General features: G+C 35.6%; 1 protein-coding gene across 3 annotated transcripts in view; it reads right to left on the reverse strand.

The window, feature by feature from the left end:
* Positions 1-5,277: 5,277 nt before the first annotated feature.
* Positions 5,278-13,058, reverse strand: part of MAN2A1 (mannosidase alpha class 2A member 1) — a 130,374-nt gene continuing 122,593 nt past the window's right edge. For all 3 annotated transcript variants that reach the window (XM_067316711.1, XM_067316710.1, XM_067316712.1), the window contains 3 exons: positions 12,015-12,209; positions 8,491-8,601; positions 5,278-7,537 (listed from right to left, as the gene is read on the reverse strand). In XM_067316711.1, the coding sequence (XP_067172812.1) occupies positions 7,385-7,537; positions 8,491-8,601; positions 12,015-12,209 (459 nt within the window). In that variant the 3' untranslated portion in view covers positions 5,278-7,384. The remainder of the gene's footprint in view (positions 7,538-8,490; positions 8,602-12,014; positions 12,210-13,058) is intronic.

The following is a 13,058-nucleotide window of genomic DNA, read 5'->3' on the forward strand; positions in this document are numbered from 1 at the left end:
TACACATAGGTTACTTGAACTGGAGGTTTCTTTCTTTAAGCTAGTTATATATCTGTAGGGATATTCCTACCTGTTTCTTCAAGCATACCACAGAAAACAGAGAAGGTTAGAAAACGTCTGACACAGGGATCCTCACAAAAGCAGCTCAAACCAAAGAAATTACATGTTTTCTTGGTCACTGATGTGAACAGGTTGATCTTGGAGGGTTCCCAGTACCCAAAGTTGTAACACTGGACATTGCAAAGTCTCTTTCTTCTTTACGGGTTCTTTTTGGAAACTGGGGGAAGTAATGGAGGAGGGAGAAAAAGAGAGGAGGGAGCCAAACACTATTCAAGTGGATTCTCAGACAAGGACAGTATGCTAGCAGTTATGTGAGACAAGAGTGTCAAACAAGTAGGCCATGAACCCCAGAGGCATGCTCAGTGATGTACATTAAAGTTGGGAAATTCTTTAAGAGCCGGTTGAGTGCTTTGACAGATGCTGCAGCAAGCATAGCTCCAGAAAGCTCTGTAGTTTGCACTGGGATGAGGTGGAAGGCTGCGTACGTCCTGGAGCTTACAGAAGCAGAAGAAGGTGTGAGCAGGATTTGACCCCATTTGACAACTGGTCCGGGTGAATCTTTTCAACCAGTTGCTGAGGGACACACAGAGAAAGTTTGACCCAAGATGACTGGTTGACATTGTCAGGAGCTTGGATAAAGACCGTAAACAGCTTACAGACAGATAAAAGGGCAGGTTGCTCAAATCTTGTTTAAAACAAATAAAATACCAGGGTCAAATCAGGACAAACCCAGTTTAGTAATTGTCAGGCCACAACTGTAGAGAATATATTTTCTTCTCCATGGAATTGAACTCTGGTATCTCTGTTGAAGTTAGGTATCAGACTACTGCATTTTTTGCTGCTATAACAAGAAAAGTCAAGAAAAGTCAAAAAAGTGAGCCAGGTTCAAGCAGCAAGTTGGTACACTAAAATTTGGTGAATCTTACAAGAAGTAGCCATAGAAAAAAGTGGTATTTTATCATACTACACAAAGATTTCCCCCATTAAATCAGGAGAGCTGCTTGATCAGGGTTTTTTTGTTTGTTTTTTTAAAGAATATCAGTAAAAGTACATGCTGATTCTGAACTATCTCAACAGGAATTTTCACAAATTTCTACTATCTTTTGATCCAAGAAAATTGATTGGAACTGGGGAATCCTGGAAAAACTCTGAAGTTACCAGGAGCAGCAGATAAGATGGCAGCACTAACCTTCTTCTAAGAACACTAAGAAATATTTTCAAGAGTATCCCAAGGAAGGAACATGTAAAGCCTGTATCTACAAAAGATCTGGTAAAGCTGAACATTAAAAAGGCAGACACAAAGGGAACTAAAGGCAGCCCTCATCTCTGCCCTGAGCCAAGCCCTGCTGGCAGCTCTGAAGTAGTGCCCACTGTTACCTCTGCCGAGCAAGCAAAGGAGACCATTGCTGAAGAAATCGAACTATGGGCAAGTCACTATTTCAGCTCCTCTGTTCCTTGTGAATGGGTCTTTTACCTAGAGCCTGTCATTTAGAGATCAGCAGAAATTGAAGACTGTGTTCTTACATTTTATCCTGTCAAGTCTTCCAGGACTGACTTCTCTAATAGGCTACTTTCCTTTTTTTTTAAACTACCTAGACTGTTGAAATAGTTTTGCCGTTGCTTGGGAATTCTGTTGGTTCTCTCTAGAGATTGTCTAAGTCCAACCCCCCTGCTTCTAGCAGGGTCACCTAGAGCACATTGCACAGGATCATGTCCAGGCAGGTTCTGAATATCTCCAGAGAAGGAGACTCCACAACCTCTCTGGGCAACCTGTTCCAGTGCTCTGTCACCCTCACAGTGAAAAAGTTTTTCCTCATGTTCAGATGGAAACGTCTGTGTTTCAGTTTGTGCCCGTTGCCTCGTGTCCTCTCGCTGGGCACCACTGAAAAGAGTCTGGTCCCATCCTCTTGACACCCTCCCTTCAGATACTTGTACACGTTGATAAGATCTCCTCTCAGCCTTCTCTTCTCCAAGCTAAACAGGCCCAGCTCTCTCAGTCTTTCCTCATAAGAGAGATGCTCCAGTCCCCTAATCATCTTTGTAGCCCTTCGCTGGACTTGCTCCAGCAGTGCCACATCCCTCTTGTACTGGGGAGCCCAGAACTGGACGCAGTCCTCCAGATGGGACCTCACCAGGGCTGAGTAGAGGGGGAGAATCACCTCCCTCGACCTGCTGGCAGCGCTCTTCCTGCTGCAGCCCAGGATACCATTGGCCTTCTTGGCCACAAGGGCACATTGTCCCAGGCTATGTTATTCCTTCCTGAAGGAAAGCTGAGGCACAGTGTCCTGGAGCTCAGCTGAAACAAGCTTCAAGCTGATAAACCTCAAATTCAAAAGAGAAGCTGGGAGACGATCCAAGACAACAGTCCTGTCCTTGGCAGGGATGTGCTCTCTTCCAAGCAGTAAAGGCAACACACACAACCATTTAGAGGCATGATCCTCTTGTTCCATCAGAAGGAAAGGTCAGGTTAGAACTTTTGCCAGCAATTATATCACTAAAGAGAAAAAACAAAAGAAAAAAGGCCAAGAGGCATTTAGCTAGCACACAAAGAAGGGAGAAAGCAGTACACAAGGAACAGCCAAGTTAGAAACGAAAATAAAAATAGACTAGATATCTGAGAAGACCACAAGGTACTTACTGGGTCATGATTTGCAAGGAACTGAGGTACATTCTTCCCTGCACCCTGGCTGCATGTGGTGCACAGGGGGTGATAGAAGTAAGCAGGGCAGATACCATTAGTGTTTAAGAAGTCTCTAGTTGAGTCATACCCAGGACATGAATGAGTTATAGACTGTCAATCAAAGGGCACCCCCTTTAACACATTCTTCCTACTATATAGCGTCTGTTACACTATGAATCTAAAGCTCTGAAATGTATTACAAAATATCCTGTCTTTACAGTTCAAATAGCACCAAGTTTACATTTGATAAAGAAATAGTTATTTCATTTTCTCATTACCCACAGTGTTAGTAAATAATTCATATGAAAGAAGGAAAGTAATCTCAATAATACATTATTGCCACTACATAGAAATTCTGGCAGAGAAAAGCTAGTGATACAACATATATCATAAATATTAATTAGTTCATAAAACCTGTATATTAAAAGACAGACAGATCCACAATTTAGGATGGTAATTTATAGTTTGCCTGCCTGAAAATCCCAGTATTTTTCCAAAGAAGAATTAAGCTTATTCTGGATCCTGTATTAAGTCTTTCTGTATATTCCCTCTTTTATAAAATAAAATACCTTTTGCTAATTTTTGTTGTTGCAAATTCTTAAATGTTATAATTCTTAAAAATATATAATCAAATATTACAAGAGCACAGCAGTTATTCTAAAATGAATAGGACATCATATTGAATCTCTATATCTTTATATATAATTCTGAACTGTCCTATATAAAACTACTCATCACAAGTCAGATAACCTGTTAGATCCTTTACTGCGCAACGTATTTTAGTGTGCAAAAACTGAAGTCGAAACAGTCATTTAAGAAGAACCACCTCCTTGAATATTACATCCAATAGACGTATTGCAGAACATATCAGATAGTACTTATTATAGAAATTATCATTAAAGATATGTGTGGAAAGATGTGGCAGCTGTCACGTTAAAACATGAAGTACCCAGGTATAGATCAAATACAGCTAATTATATTTCAAAAAGGAAAAGATGATTTTACCAGTAGCTGTAATTAGTGGAATGTAACTGTCCAGATTGTCACGCTGATATTAATGGATTCTGGAATAGGATGACCTTAGAAAGGTGATCTTCAAAATGGACCCATATCCATTGCTGCCTGCTTCAAATACATGTTATATACTTTTATTCTTTTCCTTGAAATTTCAGCTTTAAGATTATGGGTCTTTAAGTGATGTGTGTATACGCATATCTTATACTTATAGCTATGACTATTTGGTCCATCAACTAGTCCCAGACTGAAATTTATACTAATTGTCTTTGGTACTCATTATGAAGCTCTACCAGCACTTTGGGAAACAAACCTGTAAAGCATCTGTGACTGTTCAACTTGTCACATGTAATTACACCATACTATATTAGTATTATGTACTTAAAAGCATTCAGTCTAATTATGGCTGTACTGTTATTTTGACTGTATTTTCTAATAGCCTATTTGTTAATTTGCCCAGTGAAGTTACAAGAATAGCTTCCATTCTATTACTCTAAAATACACAGAAAGAGAAATGAGATTAATTCAAGACAGTAAAAAATTATTCTAGCATTTTACACCTGCTATTAATTTCTGTTATTTTAGCATCAGATTTCTTTTGTGAAAGAAGAGGTACCCATTCCCTTCCCATGTCCTGCATTCCCATTGTTAAGGTGTCTGCACTCAGTATCTATCTTCATCTGTTTGGCACCTGTGAAATAAGATGGCATCTTTCATCAGCAGTGCATTTCAACACAGAAAGTCCTCATTCCCAAATATTACTGATATATCAACCTTCTTAAAGAAATCATGTTTGCTGTTTGTTTTTTTAATTAGCTATGGTTAAGGCATTGATGACACTGAACACCTCTCACAATAAGATTATCTTTTATTAGAGATCTTATATTACATTTCCCCAAAAGATATAAAACCTTCCAAGAGAAAATATCAAAAACCTTCAATTTAAATCAGTTTGTTTCAGAGACAATATGAGCAAGTAAAAACAAAGACATTTCAGATAAAGGAATGTAAAAAAATCTCAGTACAGGTACAACTCTGATATGAAGAGTAATTACAAGGTTTTAAACCATTTCTTACACAGCATTGTCTTTAAAACAATATTGGTTGAAAGTAAGGATGCTTGGTTCTCTTAACCAGTAGTTAAAAAACCAGCAGCTATAAAATTAGAAAAAAGTAAAGAATCTGATGAAATTAGACAGCAAATGCACAGAAAAACAGGAACGTGAAATCTCTATATAAGTACAGTGTAAGAATTCACAAGAGCTGTTGAAAAGCATCAACGGCCACATCCTGAACCAGTTATGGTAAAGTCTCTTATCAGACTTTGGAGTTTTAACTTAGTTAAAGGTTTTAGGAAAGGACCCCAAATTGAAGGCTGTTCTGTTGCTGCATTAAAAAAAAAAAAAGGCAAAATAACAGAACAAAGACTAAATCTGCTGGTTAAGGAAAATTCAGGCATCATGATTGTACTGCTGATGATAAATTAAAAAGATACAATGCTATGAAACAGCTTCTGGAAAAAATTCCAACAGGCAAAATACTTTAAAACTTTATTGCATCAAAATTTTACTTTTCTGTTTAACAAAACTTAAAATAGAATTTTGAAAGCTCTCTTGCGCAGAACACACAAAAGTCTCTGAAGTGTTTTAATTCTTAAGATGCAACAAAATAAATGTTATTAGAACCTTCTCCTGGCAAGTCTACCAAGCTGTAAGTTCCAGCAAAAAAGAATTCTATTTTCAAATACTATAACTAAGAAAACTTACAGTACATGTTTATTGCATGAAAACATCCATTTATTGGATCCATCTGATTCTTCCATTTATGGTTAGTGGTTTTTATGTTCTTGACATAACTTGCATCAGATCCTGCTAAATATTCCATTAATTACAAAACATACAGTAGATTGAGTTAAGTGGGGAAACCTACACAATCCTGACAGAGATCCAGCCATGAAAATGCATGAAATTAAAACTTTTCTTTCATTTTCTTTAAGATTGCCTGTAGCTACAAGATATAATTTGATACACTGTGGAACGATAATGATCAAATTAAGTACAGTTGGCAGTATGAAGAGTTTGAAAATAGCACATCTTTTTACCAGTTGACTTTTCACGCATTATTATTAAAGAAAGTGACGTATGGAAAAGTAAATGTTAAGCAAGAGATGGAAATAAGAGGTATGAAGATAAAGAAAGGTCAGTAAAGGGGATCACACTCAAATGCACGTTTATAAGTTTTAATCGTAAACAGTAGTTCTACGTAGGGAAATACTTTCCACACTCAAATGGCTTCGGCACTAAATGTGAATTAGTTAATACGTGAAAGAAAGCAAAAAGAGTAAGAACCTACTCTTTAGTAATGTGAACTCTGGCGATGTTAAGTGAGGTTGCAAGTTTGAGAAATGATGTTTAAAATATAGGCACATGATTCTGAATGCACAGGTCACCACAATGTGTGACACGCAAGCACAACTCATGATGGGTTTGCAAACTATGTCTTGCTCACTATCAAACCTCTGCATCAAGTTGCAATTTCCTTGAAAGTAGCTGAATTTAGATTTTACAGTAATTCTTGATTTTTTTTTTTTGTTTTGTGATATGACATCATTTTAATACATTCAAATAGTCAAAATGTTCAGAATAAGATAGCACAAACTCGGTGCAGGAGGACATAGATCAGAGTGTGGCCAGCATTGTCAGATAGGAGATACACAGTTTAAGTATTATATAAACTACCCTTCCCCCAAAACATTAACGTAGACACCAAAATTGTAACAAGACGTATCAAAAAATAAGGCACATTTATCTTGATATGGTAATCTTGAAATAGAAAACTCATTTCAGAGAACATCAATATCCAAATGAGTTTTGTAAAAAAATCTTGTATTCATGACAATTACTGACATTTCTTATCATATATGATAATGGAATAATTGCACATATCCCAGTATGTCAAGTAACAAAATGGGAGTTTTATTAAACATTTTCAATGCAAAATTGTTTTGTAGATTCATGTTTTCCTAGTTACATAGTTCAAGCAAATGGTAGAAGCATTAAAATCTACCATCACTTATCACAAGGACTGCAAGCTTTCATTCTACCACAATTCAAAAATCTCTTTTCTGTTGAATAAATTGAAATTATTGTCATTTATGCAAATGATTGCAAATATTTGGACATTAGCTACTACCCAAGAATATTTTATTCTATTTTAATTCCAAGCTGCATCAGGGATTTCTACACTGAATTATTTGTACATAAATTCACGAAGGATCAGCAAAACAGGTTGTTTAAAATCCAACCCCCTCCCTACGAAAACTAAAATAAGAACACCAGATACACCATTAGTTAGCATTTAACCTGAGATTTAATCTGTTGAGAGGTTAACATCCTTTGAAATTTCTTCACTTGTTGCATTAACTTATACTGATGTTGGTATTTCATGAAAAAAAAAATGTTGCTTGCAACATGGCTTTTCACTGTGTTGGTCAAAAAACTATAGAATGTATGTTTTTTCTCACAGTATCCAGAAGCTGGAATAATAATAATGTGCTTCTTATTGCACATGAAACTTGGAGGAGATACAATTGCAGATTCCTCTTCTCTATCTGAGGATTAAAGCCAGATTTCATCTTAGCCGAATCCGGAACGTATTTATCTCCATAGAACTCATAATTATTTCACTTATATTTCTGGCATCTGGAGGTGAATGCATCAAAGATAAAGATGTGGGTGTAAGACTTGCCACGCTGAATTTGTTAAAGAGTTTATGCACCTTTATCTGGAAAAAAAAATATATATATATATATTTAGAAAATAGAATACATACCTTAAAATTGATTTTAAGTTAATCTTTAGCAATGATCCAAATCATACATTTCTTACAGGTAGTAGCACAGCAAATCTTACACCAAGGACACCAAATATTTCTACAAACCACGTCTCAAATGCTATACACTAGAAAAAGCCATTTTAGACAGTGTTCACTTGTCACATTTTAAAGCAACTAAATTAAGCTTAAATCAATATACAAAAAAAACTGATGGAAATATTTGGATTAAAATTCTTCCTGTTTCTAATCACGACAAGAGTCTTCTGTTAACAAAAATCCCAAACCTGTTTCAAGATTTGATTATGAAAATCCTACAGATGCACAATTATCCAGCCCCAGATCTGTAACCTTTAGAAACAAGCTGTATAATTACAGCAGTTACATATAACAATTTTACGGCGTATGCAACACGCTCAGGTGTTTGCAGTGATGTAGGTCATACAAGTGAGCAGGAACAGACAAACACATGCTGTAAGAGGTAACAGTTTTCAAAGTAGCAGTCACATAACTTTGAATAGTATTACTTAACATATTCATGACAACACACTTGAGAATTTGTAATTCAACTCTTTCCTTGATAAACTTGTTTACATTACACTATTTGAAAATTATTTGAGGAATATTGATCAGTTGCTTGAAAATAATATTCACAGGAAATTAATAAGATTAGAACTCCAACCTAGACGTTTACTTGCTGATGCTTACATGGTAATTTATATACAAGAAGTTTCATATCTTTATCAAAGGAAAGCACTACACTCAGCTTTCGAGATAAACATATCTAGTATCCTGAAATTATCACTCCTGAGAAATAACCACTAAGATTTCAACCACAATTGGACTTTAATATCAGTGTTTCTGCAAAAATTACACAGGAAAATATCCAAAAAATGTCACTATACCTTTCCCTGAGTAGTGGAACAGAAGAGACCCACATCTCTGTCCGAAAATCTACAATCAAATCCCTTCCTGTGAAGAATCAGAGCAGCTTCATCAGATGGCTCAAAATCCACCTGCAAATAAACAAAAGAAACAAAAGTTACTCAGAAAGTAGCATAGCAAGCAAGACATTTTAGGACATCATAAGCTAATTATAAGCTTACAGTGATAGAGCCACTTATGCCTCAAATAATGTTCAGTCTAGATTGAAGAGCCATACTACTTTTAATTTTATAAGATTAAACATAAAAAGAACTGAACAGCAAAGTGATTTCAGACGTACAAATTACTATAGAATATAAATTTGTTAAACCAGGGAGTTCAAAGTTGGATATATACATAAGTGCAGACACAAAATTTAAGTGTAGCTTAAGTTGTTTAGTGTAGTTGTATTAATTGGTTTCCTAGATAAATTACAAAGTAAAAACAAAACAAAATAAAAAGGATGTGGTAATTGCAATAGCCAGCTTTAATTGTTCATAGTGACTATCTTCTATCAGATTTTCATTTTGCATATCTGGTCCCTAAAATCTTACTCAGCTTAAGGTCTACAGGAAACCACACACTAATAAACAATTATTAAATAAATTTTATGTTTGTAGATGAAATATATGTTGCTCTTGAGCCTTAATTAGCATCATACAGTAATCCACAATCTCAGCTTTGTAGTTTGGACCAAAACACTAAAATCGCTTAGAACAAAATGGTCACAGGATATGCTATCATATTAATAACGACATCTTGTTTTGATGTGTACTTCAGAAAAAGTCAGATCCTCGGACTGGCTGGGAAGCTGTTTAATTTTTAAAAAATTGTTTTATACCAAGAGATGAAAAGGGATTAAAAATAAATAAATCAATCGTACAGGAAGAGTAGCAGAAAGGAAGTTGTTCTTCACATTGCATATGTTTTCATCATAAGTATTCAGCCCTTTCCCTAAGCAGTAGCCAGTGCTTAGGAAAAAAACTGTTTACACATCACACCTGGGAGAAAACTGCCTGTTTTCCAATGCAAACTGTGTCAATAAGCGTTAAGCTTTTTATTATGCTTTAACCCTTGGAAGTGTAAGGTATGAGAGATGTCTTAATCAAATACGCTTCATGTTCAAACCCATCTCCTCCTAATAAAGGAGACCGTGGAACCAAAACCAGCTTACTTGAAACACAGTATGACACAGTTTCATTGTACTACAAATTCACAGTATTAATTACTCACTGAGATGATGAAAAATAGTAAGCAGATAAACTTAACATCTCTGTGTTATTAAGTTCCTCATTTCAAAATAGTAAAAATGTACTCAACTGTATTTGGGCTTGAAATGGGATACTTATATAAATCATTGGCTGGTGAAAACTTTGCATAGTTTGCAAGGCATGAATGAATGTCAGTTTGGTCTTAGAAGGTTTTTCCAAACAAAATGGTTAAAATAAACTAATATCAGGTTCTTAATTAGTGAATTGGGTCCATCATCAGCATAGTTAAACAGGTTTACAGCACTTTATATCCTTGAGGGTTGAAAATTTTCTACATTGTTTATTGGAACAGCAGCACCATTTTCTACATTAAATAAGGTAATTATGATGATGTAACAAAATTAGCTTCAGTTTTCAACCATGAAATACCAGGCTTGGTTTTAACTGTCATTGATGTGACATGTAGATGAAATAAAGCACTGCACTTAAAAATACATGTTTTTATGCACACAAAATAATACTGTCTGCCTAAACATCAGATTAGTGAAGTATTGAAATTCATCCTGCAAAAGCCCAACCTCCTATGGGTGTAAAGTGATGCTAGAAATGACAAGCCAGTCATGGATATCAACACTTTCTCTACATCCAGTGGAATTATCTTGCAGTCATCTGCATAATAAATGCATTTCAAATGACAGCATGACTATTTCAACTCTTAAGTTTTTTAAAATTAAATATTATCCTGATTAAGATTCAGAATGTTTAAAATTGTTAATTATTTAATAACTTCCTAAGTGTTTAGGAATAGAGCTTTGCCAAGTATAAACATCTGTGATATAGCAGTCAACCATTTAGACTTCCCAAGACTTTATCACGCACATAACACCCACGTGTGAAGAATTATGCTGTTTTAACTTACTATAAAAGGAGACGTAAGACATAGCAAGTTACCATAGCCTCTCCATCTGCTTTAACTTACCTTTTCTTATACCATCTCTAGGTGAATTAGATTAAGTGCATGCAAGCCTAAAGGAACGTCTGAGTGAGTATGAACCTAATTTATGTCACACATACCTTCTAAACTTGGCTATAACCGTATGAAAACCTATATCAATTTTCTCAATTTTCAACAAATGCCAATATCCTTAATCCTGTAAAACTTCACAGCAATGTCATATGACAAAAATTCCCGAACTACCGTACAATCAAATCTCTGACTGCCTTTCTCAGAACAGCTGCCAAGGCTTGATTTGATTTTGATCTCTCTGAAAAGTTTAATGCTGTCCTCCCAGCATCCCAGCGCTCCTGGATGGAAAAAAAATTTTTGCTAGGCTGTCTCATAAGCAGTATTCTCAGGGCAACATTGCTAAGATTTTGATGACAAAACCATTTAAACGGTTTCTATCTGATTACTACAAGCTAGCAGATATGCATTAAAAAGTTTAAGCAACAGGACAAAAATATATATTTAGTATAAAAGACCAAATGAAGTCAATTTTTAAATGCTGAGGCCCAGTCTATTTATAGTAGGTAAAATTTGTGTCAGTCAATTTAAAAACTAGGGTTTTATTAAAAATGTCTTTAATTTTCATCTTCGCAAGGCATTGCACTCTTCCATGACAGGATCACATATCTTACAACGGCAGCAATTTTTTCCTCTCTGAGGGGAACGATTTAAATGGAAACAAGAACCTTCCTTACATTTTGTCCTCATTTATGCCTTAATGAACTCTCATGCATTCTGATTTCTGCCTTAAATCTTAATAATACTCTATTTTAATTTGATACACTTTTTCTGTGAAAATGTAATTATACAATCTCTTGAAAATCAGTTCCAACAGCTAAAGCAGTGTAGAAGTTTACATTTCTGTAAAAAATTGTATTGTGTCAATTAATAAAAATTATGACATTTGCCACTCATTCTTGGGGGATGGAAAAAGGAAGCAGGAAACGAGGAGAGAACTAAGAAGGTCATTTTGGCATGCAAGAAGTTCACTGCAGGGCATAGCACCATTTCTGCTGTGGGGAAGAACTGTTCTTGTCTATAGTGATAGTTCTCCTAGTGTACAACTACTAGTAATTTTCCCTTTGAAGTGCACAAACTAGTACTGCAAACTCAAGAGCTGTCAAACAATGGCCAGTATGGTGGTGCAAGTTTTCAGTTCTTGCAGAATTACAAAAGCTAGTCATTACACTGCAGTTTAGGAAGGTACATGGTGAACTTTGTATATGAGTAAAATATTTTACTGGACTATATTAATATGTTTGTTCATTAAAATAGTAATTCAGCTTACCTTTGATTGGATTGTCCTCAGATTAACTATATGCATGTCACAAGGCATGGATGACATGAGTGGAGAAAAAGTATTTAACATCTCAGGAACACCTGAATCTGCATAAGTTGTCATTGGAATTACAGGATGATTTATGAAAGCAGAAGTTATATGGCTAAGGAGCGAGGGAAAACTGACTGATGATTTCTCTTCATTCTGCAAAACACAAGAGAAAATATTTGTAAAATCAAATTAACACATCAACATGCCTAAATTTCTAAACCCATTTACTTTACATATGATTCTACTAACTTAATACAATATTTTAATTTATAGACTGACCATTTAATTACTTCTGGAAACTTCTGATCATCCACTAATTCTCTTTTCCAGTACTAGGAATATCTACTGCATTTACAAATCATTACTACATCTTTCAAAATGATCCTGGGAACATATCTCCATTTACACTACTGCTCAGTTTTCAGTGTTATACCTCAAATATGTAACCTAGAAAACATCCGTAATGGGTTGCTTATCAACATTTATTGTTAGCCCCTGCTGCTCACTCCCCTCTCACTTCATGCTGTCAAACGAGGTTGGAAATTTGTTAGTGGGACCTACTGTTTGCAAATGGAAGGCTGACTTTTGGGAGGGTTGGCAGGGGGGCTGAAACATCTCGCTTGAAATTTAGTGTATTTGACAAACTTTAACAAAGAATCACAAATTCCCTGTTCACTGACCCTGCGATTCTTGAGCACTTGATCAGTGGGGTCAGATAACTGCCCCAGAGCTGGGGACTTACAGCCTCATCTAGTTGCTCAGTGAAAAAAAATTATCAAATTCACTCTTGATGTTACCAGTGTGCTTTTCAAGAGCGTCATCTTTTCTAAACAGCTTCAGAGCATAAAGAGCCTCTCATTCTGGGCATTTTGAAATGCTGCATATGTTCTACCAGCTTCTATCACTGAAAGTGCTCTGAACAAAATAGTAGCTTGACTATACTAGAAAAACTAGAAAACCAGAAAACAATTTAATAATGCCTCTGTTTTCCATGTGGAAAAC

Source organism: Apteryx mantelli, chromosome Z, assembly GCF_036417845.1.
Source record: "Apteryx mantelli isolate bAptMan1 chromosome Z, bAptMan1.hap1, whole genome shotgun sequence".
Classification (NCBI taxonomy): domain Eukaryota; kingdom Metazoa; phylum Chordata; class Aves; order Apterygiformes; family Apterygidae; genus Apteryx; species Apteryx mantelli.